This window comes from Ovis canadensis, chromosome 17, assembly GCF_042477335.2.
Source record: "Ovis canadensis isolate MfBH-ARS-UI-01 breed Bighorn chromosome 17, ARS-UI_OviCan_v2, whole genome shotgun sequence".
Lineage (NCBI taxonomy): Eukaryota > Metazoa > Chordata > Mammalia > Artiodactyla > Bovidae > Ovis > Ovis canadensis.
In genome coordinates, this window is record NC_091261.1 from 28,332,231 (window position 1) to 28,356,779 (window position 24,549).

General features: G+C 44.5%; 1 protein-coding gene across 2 annotated transcripts in view; it reads right to left on the reverse strand.

Annotated features, from left to right (window-relative positions):
* Window positions 1–23,991, reverse strand: part of MGST2 (microsomal glutathione S-transferase 2) — a 34,941-nt gene extending 10,950 nt beyond the window's left edge. Inside the window, exons 1-2 of one of the 2 annotated variants that reach the window (XM_069557088.1) lie at window positions 23,580–23,991; window positions 17,650–17,749 (exon numbers count right to left, since the gene is read on the reverse strand). In XM_069557088.1, coding sequence (XP_069413189.1) covers window positions 17,650–17,749; window positions 23,580–23,637 — 158 coding nt within the window. In that variant the 5' untranslated portion in view covers window positions 23,638–23,991. The remainder of the gene's footprint in view (window positions 1–17,649; window positions 17,750–23,579) is intronic. The other variant, XM_069557089.1, reaches the window with a different exon arrangement.
* Between the last annotated feature and the right edge of the window lie 558 nt (window positions 23,992–24,549).

Genomic DNA, 24,549 nt, shown 5'->3' on the forward strand with positions numbered 1-24,549 from the left:
AAACAGCAGCCAGCAGGCCTGTCCCTGCCCACATCCCTGGAGCTCCAGGGAGTAACCGAGAAGATGGGGAAAGGGGTGCCGAGGCCCAGAGGAGCAGGGGCGACTGAAGCTCACGGAGACTCGGGCAGGGATGTGAGAGTCACTGCGTCAGTGCTCCCGGAGGGCAGAGCCTGGAGCATTGGGGCACCTTATCTCTGCACCCTCCTCTCCTAAGGAATGAGCCTCCAGCAGTGAATCACTGCTGGGCTCGCCCTGACCCCATGTCCCAGGTGCGCTCATTGTACTTTTCTCCCGCTCCCTCCTTTCTGACTTGCCCTAAGCCCCTAGGCTTTGTCCACGTCCACTATCACCTTTCAGATCAAAAAGAACTTTCTGCCAGCCAGCCTGAGCTGTCTGCACGCAGTCATATCCAACTCTGTGCGACCCATGGACTGTAGCCCTCCAGGCTCCTCTGTCCAGGGGATTTCCCAGGCAAGAATACTGGAGTAGGTTGCCATTTCCTTCTCCAGGGGATCTTCCTGACCCACGGATCCAGCTCGACTCCCCAGTGTCACCCACATTGGCAGGCAGATTCTTGACCACTAGCGCCACCTGGGATAGCCAGCCTGGGAGCCCGCTATTTCTAACAGTTGCTGCCTGCTGAAGACACCAGGTATTGCTTGGCCCTAAAATAACTGGAATCCCATTCTAGCTGCTTAGTCTGACTTCTCGCATCCCCTTCACCATGTGACCACATCCTTGACCACCAGCACGTGCGGGCCTCCGCAGACCCCACAGCTAGTTTAAGTGGTCCGTGCCTGGCTATATGCCAGGACAGCTCATTCACAGTGAGCCATCCACAGACGCTGTTTAACTCAGGGGGACCAAACTCTGAAAATGTGTTCTTCGCAATCCTATTGGTGACTAATTACAGTCACATTGACAGGAAAACCAAAATGAAAATAACTGATGGTTTCTTTTTGGACATGAAGCCAGATCTATTATTACAGGAGATTCTCAGGAAAAACTCCTTATGTACAGAAATGGGGCAGAACTCGGCTGGCAACAGCTGTGTCAGTTTCCCTTTGCACGGGAGCAGAGTGGTTCTGACCGCTGCTGGGCTGCCCCCCTTCCTGCGTGTCCACTCTAGGGGAAGACACGTGTGTCCACTATATTCCCTGCTGAGAGTCCTTTTTGCACTACAATCCTGTGTGCTTTGATATTTAGTTCAGTTCAGTCCAGTTGCTCAGTCTTTGTGACCCCATGAACCGCAGTACACCAGGCCTCCCGTCCATCACCAACTCCCGGAGTCCACCCAAACTCATGTCCATTGTGTTGGTGATGCCATCCAACCATCTCATCCTCTGTCATCCCCCTCTCCTCTGGCCCTCAACCTTTCCCAGCATCAGGGTCTTTTCAAATAAGTCAGCTCTCCGCATCAGCTGGCCAAACTACTGGAGTTTCAGCTTCAACATCAGTCCCTCCAATGAACACCCAGGACTGATCTCCTTTAGGATGGACTGGTTGGATCTCCTTGCAGTCCAAGGGACTCTCAAGAGTCTTCTCCTATACCACAGTTCAAAAGCATCAATTCTTCAGCGCTCAGCTTTCTTTATAATCCAATTCTCACATCCATACATGACCACTGGAAAAACCATAGGCTTGACTAGACGGACCTTTGTTGGCAAAGTAATGTCTCTGCTTTGGAGTATGCTATCTAGGTTGGTCATAACTTTCCTTCCAAGGAGCAAGTGTCTTTTAATTTCATGGCTGCAATCACCATCTGCAGTGATTTTGGAGCCCAGAAAAATAAAGTCTGACACTGTTTCCACCGCTTCCCCATCTATTTGCCATGAAGTGATGGGACCAGATGCCATGATTTTAGTTTTCTGAATGTTGAGCTTGATATTTAATCATCCCACAGAAAGATGAGGGATGAGGTTCTCTTTTGTTCCAGGTAGATGTCACCCTGAGCCTCAGATTCCACCTGGGGCACTAACAGAAACAGTCTTTGTTGGAAGGACAGTAGGGTGACCAGCCATCCTGTGTGCCCCCCACTGAAGTTTTCAGAACACAGGTCTTTGATTTAAAAACCAGGACAATCCCAGCTAAATTGTCCTGGTTTGCCTGGAACTGAGGGATTTCCTGGGATACCGAAACCGGAGTGCTAAAATTGGGGAAGTCCCAGGCAAACTGGAAAGAGTTGGTCACCCTAGAGGATGGGCCGATGGAGTCTGTGGAGATTGAATGGTCAAAGCCACTGAAAGTTCTCATGGTCCATCCCCAACTCCAAGGGGTTTTGGACCTGGGACCTCAGGAAACATGACCACTGCAGATCGCTGCCTGGACCCAAGGGCTGGGAACAATGGACGTAGATCTGAAGTGAGGACTCTTTGGGCCCTGTCTCCATCATAATGAGTAGGTACTACAACGCTCACCACATATTGGGTTCTGGCACCAGGCCTAAAACCCCAGTCTCTGACTTTTTCAAACCGCACCACCCTGATCAAATAAAAACATCCATGTGTCCTGCAAGAGCAGAGAACGCTGGCTGACAACAAGGATGGTGCGATGTTGGTGCTGCGTGGTAGCTCCCTGGTCAAGGATACACTTTCCAGCCTCCTGGGATTTTGATGGGGCTACTTCTTGCCAATGAAAAGAAACTAAAGTAAAATATATCACTCCTGAGCCAGACAGCTAAGTAGATGGTGTGCCAAGCCCCCTTGCCCCACACACTGGTTGAAGGGAGAGAACTCTTGAGCACCTGAACAGAGACAAAACCCTTAGATGGAAGAAGTCTTGGCCCCTAATTGACCATGTGGAAGGCCACCCAACCAGGAACACCCATGGATGCCTTGATAGTAAGCAAGACGTAAAGTTTCATTACATTAAACCGCTGGGAATATGGGACTGATCCATCAGCAGAACTAATACATTCGACTGGAAAAGAGTATCACACACATTATAAAACACATAGAAATTAAAAGATGGTATTTTAAGAGCAAATATAAATAGGAGCTCCAATATTTTCCTCACTCCCACAGCAGATTCCTTAGTGCGCCCCCTCAGTGTATATACATCACTTGGGAAATCTCTGGCCTCAAACACTTCTGAATATTTCTGCTGTTTGAGAGATTTCTCATGAACACTCAATGTGAATCTTTGCTTATGACACACTTGTTCCTAGAAAAATCTGAACCATTTGCGAAGGGGAAAACTTGAACAGTTAAGAAAACACTTCTAATTCCATGCTTACACTGTGTGTCTCTTAGTTACTCAGTTGTGTCCGACTCTTTGTGACCCTGTGGACTGTGGCCCACCAGGCTCCTCTATCCGTGGGACTGTCCAGACAAGCATACTGGAGTGGGTTGCCATGCCCTTCTCCAGGGGATCTTCCCAACCCAGGGAGCAAACCCAGGTCTCCCACATTGTGGACAGATTCTTCACCATCTGAGTCACAAGGGAAGCCCTTATGCTTATAGCATTTTTATTTTAAAAAATAAAAGGCAGACAAGGCAACTTAAAGGCGGCTTCCCTCGTTCAAGATTTTTGCTGCTCCTCTTTATCCTTCTTTCGTTTTGATGACTTGTTCTGAAACTTCAGTAGGTTGCACACTGCCATAAGCCCCTTGCACTATTAATATATGATCCAGCCTCGATCTGCTTGCTTTTGACCTTGAGAAGTGTTTAGGTTTATTACACTGGCTGGGGAGGGTGGGGGTGGTCAGAGCAACAGGTCAATATGCTCAGAAAAGACTTGGGAATAAGAGGTTGTCAGAGATATCTTTTTATCTAGATCTGTAACTATGTGAATTGTCCCTTGTCAAGTAACCATTGATATGGGGACCCCAGAGGGAGACTGTTGCTGATGGCAGGAGGGCACGAATCCTACCATGCCTTCAATGGTGCTGCTGCTAAGGAACAGCACGGGGACATGCGGAAGTGAGGCTTGCATTTCATCCAATTTCTAGCTGCCTCTCATTCCTTGGGGCTTCCCTTGTGGCTCAGCTGGTAAAGAATCGGCCTGCTATGCGGGAGACATGGGTTTGATCCCTGGGTTGGGAAGATCCCCTGGAAAAGGGAAAGACTACCCACAGTATTCAGGCCTGGAAAGCTCCATGGACTGTATAATCCATGGGGTCACAAAGAGCAGACACGACTGAGCAACTTTCACTTTCTCTTCCCCTGACTGCCTGAGAATCACCCAGCTTGTGAGACAGAAGCTGTTTGTCTGCTGGTAGTATGGACTAAATGTTTGTGTCTTTCCAAAGTTTACATGCTGAAGCCCTAAACCTCTAGGGCGCTGTATTTGAAGTAAGAAAGTAATCAAAGTTAAATGAGGTCCAAAGGTGGCATCCTGATTCAACGGGATTGCTGTCCTTATAAGAAGAAACCCCAGAGAGCTCTCTGACACCTGCAGACTCTCTCCCTCTCGCGTGCTCGCTCTCTCTAATAAAGAAAGGCCATGTGAGGACACATTAAGCCGAGAGAAGAAAGCTCTCACCAGAAACAGCAGCAGCCAGAGCCTCAGTCTTAGACTTGCAGCCTCCACCACTGTAAAAAATAAATACCTGTCACTGAAGCCACCCAGGCTGTGGCATTTTGTTTTACTGTGGCCCCTGGTGACAAATACAGGTAGGCTTTAGAGGAGGATGGAGTTTGAAAAGCTCCTCATATAGCCATTCTCTCATCTCGGAGATCTTGAGCCCTTTATAACTCAGTGGATAAGTATAGCTTGTGCTTTCAGCTAATGTCTAAGATCAGTACATTTCTAAGAAGGATGGAAGTGTGTTGATGGCCTATTATGTATCATTTTTGTCATTCCTACAAAAGAGCTGACTCATTACTAAAATCTTGTTGTTACAGAATATTTGAAAAATTACTATTTTGTGGTTTTCCTTTCTCCCATGGTTTTTAGACAAGCATTATGGTCAATAATTATAATTTCTAAATTTCAGGATTAGAATTCAAAGTGACTATAAGAAGTTAATAAAATGGCAAAAAAAAAGGGAGAGAGAACTGAAACAGATTAGGAAAAGAATAATATTTCTAAAGAATTCTCAGGTTCATGATTATTGGGTTTACTCTTGTCTTATGGCCAGTTAATCTGGGAATAGAAGCTGAATAATTCAGCATTTAAGCAAATAGTGGTATATATAAGATGGGAATAAGAGGCAATTCTTCTGCCTTATGCAGAATTGATGGAATCATTGCTGGAATACTACATACGTTCCTAGGCTCCAGGTTTAGAAACAATATGAAAATTTTTTCAGTCTAAAGAGAACCAAATTTTTTAATGATTGAAAAAAAGCTGAATTTGTGCTACCTAGCTTCAAAATATAGAAGATGAAAGACATTTAATAATGATCCTCAAGTGTATGAAAAAGAATGAGGTCATCAGTAGCTGTTCTTCTCTTCCAGTGAGGATAGAATCAGAGGAAATATATTTAAATTACAAGATTAATTTATTATTTGGATCTACTTTTTAGATTTAGAAAAACCTTTAATCTAAAGGGATCAAGGTGCTCAAATTAGACTAGAAAGACTTATCTAAGCTTAGCAATAACATGAAGAAATGGCCCTTGGTGAAATTATAGTTATTTTCACAATTTCAAAGAATGTATTCTGGCAAAAGGCTGCAAAACTCTAGAGTCACCCCGAATGCCCTCCCTGGAGGAAGGGAAGAGGAAATGAGGGGGGTCTCTTAGAGAAGGGGTTAGTAACTGGTCTAGTGACTCGGGTAAACTGGCTTTGTAACAGTCATCTCTACTTGACAAATATCCAATCTGTGTGACCCTCGGACAGGAAACAGGCACTTCAGGGGTGGTTACAGGAACCATGAAGTGGTTGCTATGAGATGTTGTCAAGTTCCACTCAAAGAAAGACTTAGTCATAATTCTTCTTGGCTACACTTAAGGCAAAGCAGCAAGAGGAAGAGTGGGAGAAAGGCAGGATTTCTGTTACTGACGAGTCCATGAGACCTTCAAGGGAGACTGAAGGGACTCAGTGCTTTTGTCCAGAAGCACCAGAAAAGAACGTGCATGCCCTCATGGGAATTTGCACAGCTCAAGGGAGACGCCCCTGAGAAAGAGAATCGGTAGCCAAGTAGGCTTTGGAATGAACTGGTTACCCAAGGGGCTTCTGCCCTAACCACCTCAGATAAAAGCTGAAATGGCTTCACTAGCAATGGCACCCCACTTCAGTACTCTTGGCTGGAAAATCCCATGGACAGAGGAGCCTGGTAGGCTGCAGTCCATGGTGTTGCTAAGAGTCAGACATGACTGAGCGATTTCACTTTCACTTTTCACTTTCATGCATTGGAGAAGGAAATGGCAACCCACTCCAGTGTGTTCTTGCCTGGAGAATCCCAGGGATGGGGGAGCCCGGCGGGCTGCCGTCTATGGGGTCACACAGAGTGGGACACAACTGAAGTGACTTAGCAGCAGCAGCAGCGATGAGACTACTCTTATCTGGCCAAGTTCATCCTAAACCTTAGAACCTAAGGCAAGAACTGGGCTAGTGCTCTGGCATATCCAAGAAGAAATTCAGGGAAGGGAGTAAGACCATTCTCATTCACCCTCCCAAGAGAGCCTAGGACAGCTATCTGTTGTTCAGTTGCCCAGTCATGTCCCACTCTTTTCAAACCCATGGACCACAACACAGTACTGTGCCTATAATGGTATTTCATGGCTCCAAATCTCCCACCCCCACTCTAATATTACCTATTATTTTTTATTGTTGTTCAGTCGCTAGTCCAAGGACATGTCCATGACCCCAAGGACTGCAGCATGCCAGGTTCCCTGTCCTTCAATACCTCCCAGAGTTTGCCCAAATTCATATCCATTGAGTCAGTGATACTATCTACCCATGGCATCTTCTGCCACCCGCTTCCCCTTTTACCTACAATCTTTCCCAGCATCAGGCAGCCAAAGTATTGGAGCTTACGCATTAGTCCTTGCAATGAATATTCAGGTTGATCTCCTTTATGATTGACTGATTTGATTTCCTTGCAGTCCAAGAGACTCTCAAAAGTCTTCTCCAGCACCACAATTCAAAAGCATCAGTTCTTCAACACTTAGCCTTTTTTATGGTCCAACTCTCACATCCATACATGACTACTGGAAAAACCACAGCTTTGACTAGACGGACCTTCGTTGGCAAAGTGACGTCTCTACTTTTAAAAATGCCGTTTAGGTCTGTCATAGCTTTCCTTCCAAGGAGCAAGCATCTTTTAATTTCATGGCTGCAGTCACTGTCTGCAGTGATTGGAAGCCCAACAAAATAAAATCTATCACTGCTTCCACTTTTTCCCCTTCTATTTGCCATGATTATTTTTTAACCCCTCTCTGTTCTGCAATGATTAATCAGACAAAATACTTCTGACAAGGAAACTGAATTTGGATACTTATTTTATAAACAGCAACTTACGAGAAATATTTGGAAACAGGGTCCAGCTCTTTTTGCTCTTAGGACAAGAACAGTACTGACACAGAAAAGGAAGAAAAGAGAAGTAACCTGAAAGAATATCAGATTTGTGAAAACTGTGTGAACAAACATAGAACCAGAAGCGGCCCAAGAATTTAACCTGCTGAAAATCCAACACCAACAGGAAGTTCTCAGATCATGAAAGACAAAGTGGGAAGATGTAGAATTTCCTCCCATGATCATTTTATAAATAGTATCTGCCAAAATTCAAACATTCATATATTACTGTCAAAAATTTAGCCTATCCATACACTCTTACCAGCTTCCCTGGTGGCTCATTTGGTAAAGAATCCACCTGTAATGCAAGAGACTGGCTGCAATGCAGGAGACCTGGGTTCGATCCCTGGGTTGGGAAGATCCCGTGGAGAAGGAAATGGCAACCCACTCCAGTATTCTTGCCTGGGAAATCCCATGGACAGAGGAGCCTGGTGGGCTACAGTCCATGGGGTTGCAAGAATTGGGCACGACTTAGCAACTAAACCACTACTACTATACTCATTATTTTTCTATGAATCAACTTTTAAAAATTTATTTATTTTTAATTGAAGGAAAACTGCTTTACAATATGTTGGTTTCTGCCATACTTCTCAACTTCTTTTTTACTCAAACAAATTAGGAAAAAATCAAATTGTTCCCATTTGTGATAGTGATGTAAGAATACCACTTTCTAAATAAAAGATAAGTATAAAAACAAATTAAGTATGAAATAATAAGCAATTGTATGAAAATTAAAAGTTGTCAGATTCTCATTAGATGCTGTTAACTGCTTGAGAACACCATGAACAGTATGAAAAGGCAAAAAGATATGCCACTGAAAGATGAACTCCCCAGGTCGGTAGTTACTCAATATGCTACTGGAGAAGAGTGGAAAAATAACTCCAGAAAGAATGAAGAGACAGAACCAAAGCAAAAACAACACCTAGTTGTGGATGTGACGAGTGATGAAAGTAAAGTCTAATGCTATAAAGAGCAATACTGCATAGGAACCTGGAATGTTAGGTCCATGAATCAAGGCAAATTGGATGTGGTCAAGCAGGAGATAGAAAGAGTGAACATTGACATTTTAGGAATCAGTGAACTAAAATGGACTGGAGTAGGTGAATTTAACTCAGATGACCATTATATCTACTACTCAGCCCTGGGATTTCTTTGGAAGGAATGATGCTAAAGCTGAAACTCCAGTACTTTGGCCACCTCAAGCGGAGTTGACTTGTTAGAAAAGACTCCAATGCTGGGAGGGACTGGGGGCAGGAGGAGAAGGGGACGACAGAGGATGAGATGGCTGGATGGCATCACTGACTCAATGGACGTGAGTCCAAGTGAACTCCGGGAGTTGGTGATGGACAGGGAGGCCTGGCATGCTGTGATTCATGGGGTCGCAAACGGTTGGACATGACTGAGAGACTGGACTGAACTGAACTGAACTGAACTGAACTGTAGTAGTAGGCAAGAATCCCTTCGAAGAAATGGAGTAGCCATCATAGTCAACAAAAGAGTCCAAAATGCAGTACTTGGATGCAGTCTCAAAAATGACAAGATGATTTCTATTAGTGTCCAGGGCAAACCACTCAAAATCACAGTTATCCAAGTCTAGGCCGCAACCAGTAACGTCGAAGAAGCTGAAGCTGAACACCTATGTTCAGCTATGAAGGTCTATGAAGGTAGGTCTATGAAGACCTACAAGACCTTCTAGGACTAACACCCAAAAAAGATATCCACTTCATTATAGGGAACCGGAATGCAAAAGTAGGAAGTCAAGAGCTTCCTGGAGTAACAGGAAAATTTGGCCTTGGAATACAAAATGAAGCAGGTCAGAGGCTAACAGAGTTTTGCCAAGATAATGCACTGATCATAGCAAACATCCTCTTCACACAAGAGGAGACGCAACACAAGAGAAGACTCTGCACATGGACATCACCAGATGGTCAAACCCCAAAATCAGATTAATTATATTCTTTGCAACCAAAGATGGAGAAGCTATATCCAGTCAGCAAAAACAAGACCAGGAGCTCACTGTGGCTCAGATCATGAACTCCTTATTGCCAAATTCAGACAAACTGAAGAAAGTAGGGAAAACCACTAGACCATTCAGGTATGACCTAAATCAAACCCCTTACGATTATACAGTGGAAGTGATAAATAGATTCAAGGAATTAGATCTGATAGAAAGAGTGCCTAAAGAACTATGGACGGAGGTTTGTAACATTGTACAGGAGGCAGCGATCAAGACCATCCCCAAGAAGAAGAAATACAAAAAGGCAAAATAATTGTCTGACGAGACCTTACAAATAGCTGAGAAAAGAAGAGAAGCTAAAGGCAAAGGAGAAAAGGAAAGATAAAAGCATCTGAATGCAGAGTTCCAAAGAATAGCAAGGAGAGATAAGAAAGCCTTCCTCAGTGATCAATGCAAAGAAACAGAGGAAAACAATAGAATGGGGAAAACTGGAGATCTCTTCAAGAAAATGAGAGATACCAAGGGAACGTTTCATGCAAAGATAAGCACAATAAAGGACAGAAATGGTATGGACCTAACAGAAGCAGAAGATATTAAGAAGAGGTGGCAAGAATACACAGAAGAACTATACGAAAAAGATCTTCAGACCCAGATAACCACAATGGTGTGATCACTCACCTAGAGCCAGACATCCTGGAATGCAAAGTTAAGTGGGCCTTAGGAAGCATCACTACAAACAAAGCTAGTGGAGGTGATGAAATTCCAGTTGAGCTATTTCAAATCCTGAAAGATGATGCTGTGAAAGTGTTGCACTCAATATGCCAGCAAATCTGGAAAACTCAGCAGTGACCACAGGACTGGAAAAGGTCAGTTTTCATTCCAATCCCAAGAAAGGCAATGCCAAAGATTGTTCAGACTACTGCATAACTGCACTCATCTCACATGCTAGCAAAGCATGCTCAAAATTCTCCAAGCCAGGCTTCAGCAATACATGAACCATGAACTTTCAGATGTTCAAGATGGATTTAGAAAAGGCAGAGGAACCAGAGATCAAATTGCCAATATCCGCTGGATCATCAAAAAGGCAAGAGAGTTCCAGAAAAACATCTATTTCTGCTTTATTGACTATGCCAAAGCCTTTGACTGTGTGGATCACAACAAACTGGGAAATTCTGAAAGAGATGGGAATACCAGACCACCTGACCTGCCTCCTGAGAAATCTGTATGCAGGTCTGGAAGCAACAGTTAGAACTGGACATGGAACACCAGACTGGTTCCAAATAGGAAAAGGAGCACGTCAAGGCTGTATATTGTCACCCTGCCTATTTAACTTCTATGCAGAGTACATCATGAGAAACGCTGGGCTGGAAGAAGCACAAGCTGGAATCAAGATTGCCGGGAGAAATATCAATAACCTCAGATACGCAGATGACACCACCCTTATGGCAGAAAGTGAAGAACTAAAGAGCCTCCTGATGAAAGTAGAAGAGGAGAGTGAAAAAGTTGGCTTAAAGCTCAACATTCAGAAAACAAAGATCATGGCACCCAGGCCCATCACTTCATGGCAAATAGATGGGGAAGCAGTGGCAGACTTTGTTTCTGGGGCTCCAAAATCCCTGCAGATGGTGACTGCAGCCATGAAATTAAAAGATGCTTGCTCCTAGGAAGAAAAGCTATGACCAACCTAGGCAGTAGATTAAAAAGCAGAGACATTACTTTGCCAACAACGGTCCATCTAGTCAAAGCTATGGTCTTTCCAGTAGTCATGTATGGTTATGAGAGTTGGACTATAAAGAAAGCTGAGCGCTGAAGAATTGATGCTTTTGAACTGTGGTGTTGGAGAATACTCTTGAGAGTCCCTTGGACAGCAAGGAGATCCAACCAGTCAATCCTAAAGGAAATCAGTCCTAAATATTCATTGGAAGGACTGATGCTGAAGCTGAAACTCCAATAATTTGGCCACCTGATGCGAAAAACTGACTCACTGGAAAAGACCCTGATGCCGGGAAAGATTGAAGGCAGGAGGAGAAGGGGATGACAGAGGATGAGATGGTTGGATGGCATCACCAACATGACTGACAGGAGTTTGAGTAAGTTCTGGGAGTTGATGATGGGCAGGGTGGCCTGGCGTGCTGCAGTTCATGGGGTCCCACAGAGTTGGACACGACTGAGTGACTGAACTGACTGGCTGAGCATGAGATGCCTTTTCTGCTGAGTGGGGGAAATGGCTGTCCCGAAGGGGTCAGGAGCACGTCATGAGGACTTCCTGCTAAAATGGCAGACTGAACCCACGTTTATTTCTTCTCCCTCCTGAAACCTCACTAACATGCCAGTTAAGGAATCAAAAAACAGATCTAAAATCTTCAAGAATAGGGAGTATGGGAGAAGACACAGCAATGGAAGAGAGATGGTAGCACATTTCTGAAGGAAAACCAGCATGAGGGGAAGAGCAGCTGAGTGGGCCGGTGTAGAAAGTGAACTAAGAGCCTGCAGCAGAAAGAACCAAGGAGGACTGAGACAATCCTTGTTCCAGAACCCCAGAGGCTCAGGAAGTGGGGCCCTCGTCCCTTGGAGGGGAAAGGCTGAAACAGAAGAACTGGCTGAAAGACTGCAGAAGGTGGGCTTCGGGTCCCTCCACCTGAGACCCACCCCCACTGCTCTAGCACAGGAGTTGTTGTTGTTCAGTCGCTAAGTTGCATCTGACTCTTTGCGACCACATGGTCTGCAGCATAACAGGCTTCCCTGTCCTCCACCGTCTCCCGGAGTTGGTCAAACTCACGTCCATTGAGTCACTGATGCCATCCAACCATCTCATCCTCTGTTGTCCCCTTCTCCTCTTGCCCTTAATCTTTCGCAGGAGATGGGAAGATTTTCTATTGCCTGTAGAAACTGAACCAGGGACTCTCCGGGCATTCCAGGAACAACGGAAGGTGGGGATGAAGCTCTGTGTTGATTACGGTGCAAATTCATATATTGTACCGTGGAAGAAGTGTCCTTCCTTCACCAGCCACACTGTCAGACTGCTAGAAGGCAGGCCAATTATACCCACCCTCCCCTGTCACCCCTTAGATCTCCTACCCAACAGGAAGGTTAATGGTTTTTTTCCTAAGAGAAAACAAATGGTCCCATAAAGATGACCTACAGATACTGACATCTGGGGTTCCCCCCCAGGAGAAAGCTGCCTCACAACGCATCACCCTTTAGTGAGGCTGCACACTCAGTAAGCCCTGCCCATGCGCACAGAGCCTCCAGCTCACTCCCAAGTGAACTGAACTGCATAGACTGCCAATCAAGAATGACCTGACATTTGAGTAAGGCCTCTAGGATCTCTTTTGCTTAGATCACTTGGCTGGACCCTTGTTGGCCAGAGGACACCAGGTTCAGTCCTTAGTCCTCTCCTCTTGGTTACCTACACCCACTCCCTTAAAGATGTCATCCAGTGTCCTGACTTGAAATCATCTTCATGTGCCAATGCCTCCTGAATTAATGTTTCCAGCTCTCTGCTACAATGCAGACTGGTTTATGCAACTATCTACTCTCTATGTCTGCTTGGATGTGTAAGCAACAATGTATTAGCCAGCTTATGATGCAAAACAAATGACCCATACAGCTTGGTAGAGCGTTATGTCTAACGCCTCTCCGTGGCTGCTGCGTTAAGTCTCATCTGGTGTTCCCCCCAAAACAGCTCCTCCTGCAGCCCTCTCTCTCTTAGTTCATCACAAGTCCATCCTTTAGGATGCTCAGGCCAAAACTCTGAAAGCTGTTCTTGACTCTTCTCACACTCCATATTTGTTAGAACAGTCTTTTGGACTCTGTAAGAGAGGGAGAGGGTGGGATGATTTGGAACAATGGCATTGAAACATGTATAATATCATATAAGAAACAAATCACCAGTCTAGGTATGATGCAGGGTGCAGGATGCCTGGGGCTGGTGCACTGGGATGACATGGAGGGATGGTGTGGGGGGCGGGGAGGTGGGAGCGGGGTTTGGGATTGGGAACACGTGTACATCCATGGCAGATTCATGTTGATGTGTGGCAAAACCAAAACAATATTGTTAAGTAAAAAAATAATAATAATAATTTTTAAAAAAAGAAAAAAAAAAAGAAATCCTATTGGCTCTACCCTCAAAATATACCCAGCATCTGTCATGTTTCATCATCTCTACTCTATCTTCCTGGTTCAAGTCACTGTCACCCTTTGCCTGAATCTTTGCAGTAGCTTCCTAATTGAATTTCCTGCTTCTACCAATGCCAGAGATAGTCTTGGCAAAACAGAGATCCTTTTGAAATATAAGTTAGTCTTCTGCTTAAAACCCTGCAGTGACTTTCCATTTCACTTAAAAAGCTGAAGTCCCAGCACTGGCCTTCAGTGGGTGCCTGATCTGGTCATCTGTCACCTCTCTGGCTTTCCCTCTGAGCACTCTCAGCCACACTAACTTCCTTGCTAACCCACCAGACACATTCCCACTTAGAGGCTTTGCACTGGCTATTTCTCCTGTCTCAAAAGCATCTTCCCTCCATGTTAACATGGCTAACTCCTTCATGCACTTAAGTCTTTGTTCAAGTGCCACCTGACCAGTCGGGTCCGCACTGTCCACCCTATTCAAACTGCAACCCACCCCAGCAGCCCACATCCATGTGCCCATGCAATGCTTTTTCTTGTATTTCTGAACACTTACCACTCTCTTGCACAACATATTCTTTTCTTAAGTTACTATCTCTTTATTGTTTATTTTCTGTCTTCCTTTGTCTGTGTATCATATCCCAAACTACTAAAACACTACCTAATACATAGAGGTGCTCGAAAGATACTTAATGAGTGAGTAACAAATAAAAATTAAAGACAACACCCGAAATAGACAAAATAAGAAGGGACTTGGAAGAAAGAGTAATGATAAAGGAAAAAGTTTTTTAAACAATATCATTAAAATCCTCAGATATAAGAGAATAAACCGCATCTATGAAACAAGAAAGGAATGATATAACTGCAATAACAATAAGAACTAAAGATCAAAGGATAAAAATTAATTCTTAAGAATTAAATTCACATCTGATTTTTTTAATCAATTAAGAGTTGGAAGTTCAAGAAATTTCCAGAAAGAATAAAAGCACAAGAAGATGAAAAACTCAAGATAAAAGGAAACTAAAGGAACAGTCCAAGGGGTCAATTTACAACTTATATATATTTTAAGAATGAAAGAATGGAGAAAAGAAGACAACAAAATTTAGGGGTAAATAATATTAAAGAATATTCAAGAACAGAAGGGCATGAGTTTTCAGGCGACAGGAAGTCTCCTCTAGGGTCCAACATAAGGGCTTCCCTAGTGGCGCAGGTGGTAAATAATCTGCCTGCAACGTGGGAGACTGGGGTTTGACCCCTGGTTTGGGAAGATCCTCTGGAGAAGGGAATGGCTACCCACTCCACTGTTCTTGCCATGGACAGAGGAGCCTGGTGGGCTACAGTCCATGGGATCACAAAGAGTCAGACATGACTGTGAAGAAAAATACCTCTGGCTGAGTCAGCACAGCACCATAACATCTCAGGACAGGGATCAGGCCAAGACCTGCAAGCTTCTATAGTTTCCAAACAAAGGATCAGAACAGCACAGAACACCTCAACAACAGCAGCGGAAATCAGATAACAATGAAACAAGGTTTTTGAAATTCTGAGGGTAAGGATTTTTTTTTTAAGGTAAGGATTTTTAACATATGCCTAACAAAGTCATCAATCACCTATGAGGCAGAATAAAGGCATATTCAGAAATGTCAAGACCTACCATTCCCCTTCTCTCAGAAAGTGCCTAAAGGGTATATACTCCACCAAAATGAGAAATAAAAAATAAATAGCCTAATAGGAAATCCAGGAAACAGGGGATCCAAATCAGCAGTGTGCGTGCTAAGTCACTTTACTCGTGTCTGACTCTTTGCGTCTCTACGGACTATAGTCCGCCAGGCTCCTGGGTCCGTGGGATTCTCCAGGCAAGAATCCTAGAGTGGGTTGCCATGCCCTCCTCCAGAGGATCTTCCCAACCCAGGGACAGAATCAGTGTGTCTCACATCTCTTCCATTGGCAGGCGGGTTCTTTACCACTAGCGCCACCTGGGAAGCCCCCAGATCAGTAGAGTACAAGAGAAATTCCTAGGACAATGACAGGAAATCCTGGAATGACAACTATGTAACAGACCGAAAGTGCAACCTCCAGATTGGAGCCGAAAAATGGACTAGTCAAGCAGAAATGACTCCAAGCACAAATTCAAGCACAAACGACTAAAAAAAAAAAAAAAAAAAAACCCCGCTCCAAGGTATTACTAGCTTACTTAATGTATTTAAATGTATCAAAGGATTTTCAGCTATGCTAAAGATATGAAGATGAAACTAAGCAAGCAAATAAAGAGGCAAATATTAACCCCACATAAACAAAAAAACTACACAAGAAGGAAAGGTAATCATAGTAAACTACTTGATTCAGCTTTGAACATTATTTACTTAATCACAATAACATAAATACTGACTATTGCTTTAGCTCGATGAAGTGATATAACTTTACAGGGAGGATGAGGTGAGGAAAAGAAGAATCAGAGGAGCATGAAATTTTTTCTTCCATAAAAAGAAGTCAATTGATAATGTCTAGAATTTCTGAGTCAATAGATAGCAGTGAACACATAGTATTCATAAATACGGAAACAAATGTCAAAAGTAGTAAAAAAGAAAAAAAGAGAGTACTAATGGCTGTCTCTGAGCATAGATTGGGGGTAAGGAGAATTATTTGTTGTTATAAGGTTTGTAACCTCACATTATCTTCAGACTACAAGCATGTATTACCTTGCTAAAAAAAATAAATATTACTTTTGGGATGTGGGACATATCAGCACCAAATCCGTACTCTCCACTTGATATAAAGATTCAAAGGTAATGGAAATGACTTCCGTATCATGTGGTTCAATGTTATTTAAAATCATACTGTGGAAAATAAATAAATAACTAAAGTCATACTTTGGGTATAAAATTTCAGCCATGTTAAATTAATAACTCTAGAAATCTAGAGTTGTACACCACTGTACCTCTAGTCAACAGTAATGTACTATGTACTCAGCATTTTGCTAACAGGGTAGAGCTCATGTTACACATTCTTACCACATTAAAAAAAAATTAAAGCATGTCTATGCACCTCTTATACTACCAGTGGTAGTCATCATACTTTAAGCCTAGGAAATAGTGTGTACCATCCTCGTTGGAGCAGTTTGATGGACAAGAGACCAATGATGTCAGCTCAAGGGCCAAGTCTGACCCAAACTGACTCAAGACACAATAAAAAGCTTGAATAATTCCATAATCATTATACAAACAAATCTCATAGTTTAAATTTTTTTCACAAAAAAAAATCAGGTCTAGGTCATTTTATAGGCAAATTCTAACAACTTTGAAGGAATACACTCTTCCAATCGTATTCAAATTCCTTGAGAAAATAATTCTCTCATTCATTCTGTGAGATTAGTGTAATCCTTATATCAAAATGAGCAAGGACCATACAAAAAAAAATGAAAAATTATAGTCCAAACTCACTTATGAACAAAGATGAAAATTCCCAAAGTATTAACAAAAGAGCCATGTAATGCATAAATGGTGATATGTGCAACAGTTTTTAAAGCTCTTGGTTGGGGGAATTAAATATGAAGGGAGACCTGGCATCTTGCATCAGGCAGTCATGATGGAACATTCTGTGTGGTCTGAAAACACAAGGAGCACAAGGTGATTAAAAACACACACACACACTATGAATACAATGAAATAGCTTCCTTATTATTACAGGTTTCTGGGTTTAGGAAACGGTCTATTGGCAGGGGATAATACTGACTTGCCTCTGCTTCAAAGTGGATAAGAAGAAATAAAGATTTTAGATAGAAAATGGACAACACAACTGACCCAACATGAGGCTATTGAACTCTCAGGGGGACCCCTCCAGGCTCTTGGACCAAACTGCCATGTTTAGAGACATATAGCAGTACCTCCTCCAAGATTCCAGCCTTTTCTATGAATGGATCCTCTGAATTTGTACTATGGGTGGGTAGAAACTCCATGTACTGACTACTTCAAGCCTCAAGGATCCTGAGAAGAGTCTTGGCCATAAAGAGTAGCTTGTTATAATGGCATATCTTCTCTGTGCATCTTTCCCCTAATTAGGAATTGTATGTGGCAGGTCCATATTCCGGAAGGGAAAAGCATTACTCACTGTGCACGAAATATTCTCTCAAAATCTGGCGACCCAGAGACGGATGGGGGCATAACTTTGTATTTCAATCTCGCCTTTCCTACCTGCATAGCAAAATAACCTGCAAGTAAAAAGGGAATGAACATTCAAAATGAGGCACATCATTATTCATTAGTAAAATGCACTACATACCTATTAAAATGTCTAAAATTTAAAAAGTCGGATCATACCAACTGAAAAAGACAGACAGATGAGGATGCAAAAGCAACTGAAATTCTCATACATCACTGGCAGGAATATAAAATGGTACAACCGCCTTGGAAAACCATTTGAAATTGTTTAGCTAGACATATATTGACCATATGATTCAGTCAGTCCACAACTCGACATTTTTCCAAGAGAAATGAATCATACGTCCCTAGAAACACCTGTACACAAATGTTCACAACAGCTTTATTTGTAATAGCTAAAATCAGGGACAACTTTTTGACGGTTAAAGTTATATGTCAACAAGGCTAACCATGGTGCCCAGTTGTTTGGTCAACACCAGTCCAGATACTGCTGTGAAGATAATTTTTCAGAGGTGATGAACATTTACATCAGTAGACTCTGAATAAAGCAAATTATCCTGCCTATTGTGCGTGGGCCTTACCCATTCAGCTGAAGGCCCTAAGGAAAAAGTTTGAGGTCCCCCAAAGTGGAAGAGAATTTTGCTTTCCTTTGGACCAAGACTGCAATACCAGTTCTTTTTTTCTTTCTGCCACACCATGTGGTATGTGGGATCTTAGTTCCTCGACCAGGGATCAAACCCATGTCCCCTGCACTGGAGCATGGATTCTTAACTACGGGACCACCTGTAAAGTCCCAGCAACACGAATTCTTGTTGCAATATCCAGTCTTGCAACAGACCCTGCAAATTTCAGACTTTCCAGCCCCTACTGTTATAAGAGCCAGTCTTTTACAACAGATGTGTAAGAGTGTGTATGTGTATCCTGGAGAACCCTAACATAAATGTCTATCAACAAGTGTATGGATAAACAATTTGTGGTGTATCCATACAACAAGATACTACTCAACAATAAAAAATAATGAACTAGTAATAAACAAAACAACATGGGTGAATCTCTGAACAGTTATGCAGAATGAGGCACATGCAGATGGCATCGCCTGGAACTTGAGCAGCTGCATGAGAATATGAGTGCCCAAGGAGAAACTAAGAGAGCAGGAGTCCAGGCATGTACTCCACATAGCCAACCAAAAACGCTTTCAGGTTAAAGATAAAGCAAAACTAGTTGCCACTGATCTTAAGGAGATAAACACTGAATGATGAAAAAGTTAACAGAGGGAATAAAGCTTTTGTGGATATACAAAAGGAAGTTGCACACATGTCTCAAAGGGCCTTTCTCTTGAACCTCAGCAGAAACAGCTGATTCCTCAGCAAGGTCATGAACACAAACCAGTTAATGCTGATGAAGCTACAAGTTTGATGGCACAAGTGCAGCACACTGGTGACGCATCAAATTCCCCAAGATGGCCAATAGTTTAAAAGTTTTATACCAAAAAATATATATATATATATGCTGAATGAAAGAGGCAAGACCCCTCCCCCTCAAAAAAAAGGTACTGTATAAGGCTATTTGCATAAAATCCCCAGAAATGCAAGTGACATAAAGCAGATCAGTAACTGTCTGGAGATGAGGATGGTAGTAGGTGAAGGGGGTCACAAGAAAACTTGGGGATGATGGTTCCCTATATGACTGAGTTTCCCTATTATGAAATAATTATGACTTTCTCATCCTTCATTTGCTGCATGGAAAATGCATTAGATTATTAAGCCCTGCTGCTTGGAATCATCTGCCTCTGATGATCTGTGACCCTCTTTCCTTTAGACCTACATTTCCTCCTTGTTGACAGTTCTCACCTCTTGTCCTCTCTCTCTCTCTTTTTACCCCTGAACTAACTTCTGGGGTCTCTTTTTTCTCTTCAGATTATTTCCTCCAGATTATTTCAGTTTCTCATTAGTTCCCTCCAACACTACACTGGCCTCCCTTACTTCAGTACCTCAATATCCATTTCTTACTTGCTAATGTTTTAAAAATAATTTCCTTTTCCACACCAAGTGTGCAGCTTCAGCGTCTCACTGTGTGACAGTCTTAGGGACCATCTGTTTCCTCCTGACACATGGTACTATCTCCTCTCCAAGAGGAAGTCAGTAAATATTGGACCTGGTCAAGTAAGGCTCTCACACCTGGCCACTCCCCTTCCCCTTCATTCCCCTCAGAACAACCCTATAGCTTCTAAGTCCTGACAACCCTGCAAATAAAGGGTTGATCAGGATTTTAAAGCTATAGCTGAACATCTAAGTGGGTCGACACTTAGGACTGGCATCTTTCTCATTCAAAGTGTAGTCATACCACTGAAGTCTAGGAGAGCAGAGTGAAAATAAGAGTGTGGTTGGGCATTAATGGTTTCCACCTCTGGGCTAAGCCTTGTGAAGGCATCATAAATCTGGAGAGACCAGTGGCTCATGGCATCAGCTGGAAATCTATCTATGGGGGAGAAAACAGAGTTGGCCATCCTGGACCTTATTACTGGTGCCTCTAACTCAGCCCACAGCCTCAGAGAAAACAGGAGTCAAGGCTCTTGTTTCCACGTGTAAAATGGAAACAAAGAAAGAAGTGTGTGCCTAGATTTATCTATCAGCAATCGCTTCCCATGGCTCAGAAGGTAAAGAATCTGCCTGCAATATGGAAGACCTGAAGTTGATCTCCAGGGATCTCCAGTTGATCTCCTTCAGGTCTCCAGGGATCAACTTCAGGTCTCCCATATTGCAGGCAGATTCTTTACCTTCTGAGCCATGGGAAGTTGATCCCACGGAGAAGGCAATGGCACCCCACTCCAGTACTCTTGCCTGGAAAATCCCATGGGCAGAGGAGCCTGGTAGGCTGCAGTCCATGGGGTTGCAGTCGGACACGACTGAGTGACTTCTTTCACTTTTCACTTTCCTGCACTGGAGAAGGAAATGGCAACCCACTCCAGTGTTCTTGCCTGGAGAATCCCAGGGATGGGGGAGCCTGGTGGGCTGCCATCTCTAGGGTCGGACACGACTGAAGCGACTTAGCAGCAGCAGAAGTTGATCCCTAGGTTGGGAAGATCCCCTGGAGGAGGGCATGGCAACCCATTCCAGTGTTCTTGCCTGGAGAATCCCATGGACAGAGGAGCCTGGCGGGCTACAGTCCCTGGGGTTGAAAAACCCCACCCACCCTCAGGAAAGAGGACCCCGCCCGTTGCACCAGCTCCAGTCCCAGGGGGTCTCATGTCAGAGCCTTCAGAGAGACCACGGCTGTCACTGAGCAACATGAAGGGGTGTAAAGGCTGTTTCACCCCTTTTTCTGGAGCGCCTCCGTTTCTTCCCTTCCCATGAGTTGATTAAAAGCTACTTGAAAATGAGCTCCTTTGGCTTTGACTGCCTTTTCCCTTCCCTCGCTCTCTCCGGGAGGTCACATGTGTGCTGGGGAAAGTGAATCAAGACCTCTCGTCCTGCACTGCCGGCCACAGCCGGACTCCTTCACCGCACGGCTGCCTCTCAATCCAGCAGAAACTCCTCTCTGTGGGGAAGCAGCCAAGGGAAACGACCATGCTGAGTGCCAACTCTGGGCCAAGCACCCTGGTGGGCACTCCCTACCGGTGTCCTGCCTAGCCCTCTTTGCTGAAGACACGGAAGGACAGGATTTCCTGGCCAAGGGCACCCAGCTTGTAAGTGGCTGGACCAGAGGATGAGAGTCTGCCTGTTTTCAAGCCTTGCGCTGCTTCTACTACAGCACAGCGGTGTCCCATCTCCATAAACACCAGACCTCTGCTAAGCAACGAGTTCTGGTTCTCCATGCCAACTCCCTCTCTCCCTCCCTCCTTTTTCTCTCTCCCACCCCTCACCACTTGTCCACCATCATTAAACATTCCCGGTGCACCACCAACCACCACTGGCCGTCTCCTCTTCCCAGCCCAGCTGCCTGAACTTCACAATGCAATTCACACTGTCCCCAGCACCCGCCAGCAAACACAGCCCCTCTGGGGGGAAGGCAGAGGCTGAGTCAGCCTGGGAACACCCGTGGACCTGCCCCTGCGCCCTCTTCAGGGCCGGGACCTGGGCACGTGCCGGGTGGACAGCACCCATGTGTGGGTCTATGTGAACCAGAGGGTCAGCACAGGGAGCTTCAGACCTAAGTGATGCTTAGTTGGCAATGAGCATTCTACTTTACTGTAGAAAAGAGGTTAATCAAACCACAAACTGTGCGTCTTAAGGTATAATGCTTTCGTAAATTCACAGAAACAGACTCGCTGGCAAGTTTTCCTGTTGAGCGTGCGTGCAGGCTGGACTGTGTCCTAAACCAGTGTGCCTCCGGTGCCCAGGGCGGAGCAGTCCACAGCTCCGCCCCATTTCCTGGCAGAAGCACACTGGGGGAAATTAACAAAGGTGCACTTGATAAAGAAGTCTTACTTGGCCAAGGCTCAGACACTTTCCCCCAATTTGCATGCTAAGGCAGCATGCGCCTAAAATAATAGGAATTGAGCGAAGTGACCCCAGAGGAGAAAAAGCCTCTATTCAACCAGGTGATCAGGATACTGAATAATCCTAATGGGAAGGCGCTTTAAAATTTAGAATGAATTGCTTAATCTGAAGCTCATATTTTCGCAGGAACTTTTTATTTTTTTTGTACCTAATAATCATACCTGCCCTAGGCAGCTTATTTAGGAAACACAGGGTTCAAGAAATCATAGCCATGATTTGTAAGCAAGGTACAATGTTCCCTTTGGAACACTCCTAATTAATATTTAGAGCCCATTTGGCCTAGGTTCAGTCAAAGAGGGCTGTGGGCTGTAACCACAGATGATGCAGACTCTCTGGGCTTGGAGGGCCCACCACAGCCCCAGAGGGAGAACTTGGGGAGAAACTAACCCCCAGAATGCTCTAAATCTCTGCCTGTCTCCTGATGACCCTGAGTGCTCTGCAGAGCCCGAAGGCCATCAGGAAGTGAGTAGAAACCCCAAACCCTCCCCACTCCCTCTAACACACACACACACACACACACACACACACCAGGACGCCTACAAACTGCAAACCCTCCCCCCTCCCTGTAACACACACACACACATACACACCTGGACACTTACAAACCCAAATCCTCCCCCCTCCCTGTAACACACACACGCACGCACACACACACACACCAGGACGCCTACAAACCCAAACCCTCCCCCCTCCCTGTAACACAGGACACTTACAAAACACACACACACACATACACCCTGTAAAACACACACACACACACCAGGACGGTTACAAACCCAAACCCTCCCCACTCCCTGTAACACACACACACACACACCAGGGCACTTACAAACCCAAACCCTCCCCCCTCCCTGTAACACACACACACACAAACACAACTGGACACTTACAAACCCAAACCCTCCCCCCTCCCTGTAACACACACACACACACCAGGACACTTACAAACCCAAACCCTCCCCCCTCCCTGTAACACACACACACACCAGGACACTTACAAACCCAAGCCCTCCCCCCTCACTGTAACACACACACACACACACACACACACCAGGATGCTTACAAACCCCAAACCCTCCCCCCTCCCTGTAACACACACACACACACACACACAGACCAGGACACTTACAAATGCCAAACCCTCCCCCCACCCTGTAAAATACACACACATACACACACACACCAGGACACTTACAAACCCAAGCCCTCCCCCCTCACTGTAACACACACACACACACACCAGGACACTTACAAACCCAAGCCCTCCCCCCACCCTGTAAAACACACACACACACATACACACACACCAGGACTCTTACAAACCAAACCCTCCCCCCTCCCTGTAACACACACACACCCCAGCCCACTTCAGAACGCTTACTTTGCTGACAGGCTGAGAGGACAGAGAGTGCAGCCAGCAATATCGAATTCCCTGCCATCTTTCCTGGGGAATGTTCTGGTTCACAGAACTATTTGCAGGATAGTTCCTGTTAGGGGAAGAGCGACTTTTGATTTGGCAACGCTGACCTGCCTTATAGGTTCATCTGAGCTGAGAAAGGAAAAGGAAAAAAAAAAAAAAGGAGGTTCAAACTTGCTGTGTGACCTTTGCTCTGGAAGAGGAATCAGGAAGGCAGGCGGGTCCAGGCCGTCAATCAAAGATCAAAGATCTTCACCTGGAACGGGCGCTGCTTCCCAAACTTGTTTTCTGTCCCCTGAGCTCCGACCTCTGCCTTTAGCCCTCAAGCAGCAGCAGCAGCAGTACCTTGCAGTCAAACCACCTTCTCAGCCAATTCAAAAACAATCCCCAGTCCCTCTCTTTTAGCCTCTGGGCTCCTTAGTCCCCTCCCTGGCTCCAAAGCCTTCCTAAGAGCTTTCACACCTCCTGTGGAAAAAGAGAGGAGGTGGAAGATTTTATTTAATCTGATTGAGATTTACACAATAATTTAAACTGATTGTAACTTTATTCCCTAGTAAACGACCGATCCAGGATTTGAACTCACGTGCAGTTTTCAAAGGTGGCCTAAAAGCCCTGAACCAGGCTGCCTCCCACTGTTACTTTAACTCTCTCATGATCAAGCTGACCTTAAAATTTTTTAATTGAGCTATAATTGACATACAGCATTATTAGTTTCTGATGTATGACATAATGATTTGATACACATGTATATTGCAAAATTATCTCCATAATAAGTTTTATGTTCAGCTGCTCAGTCGTGTCTGACTCTTTGCAACCCCTTGGACTGCAGCACACCAGGCTTCCCTGTCCATCACCCACTCCCGGAGCTTGCTTAAGCTCATGTCCATAGAGTCAGTGATGCCATCCAACCCTCTCATCCTCTGTCGTCTCTTCT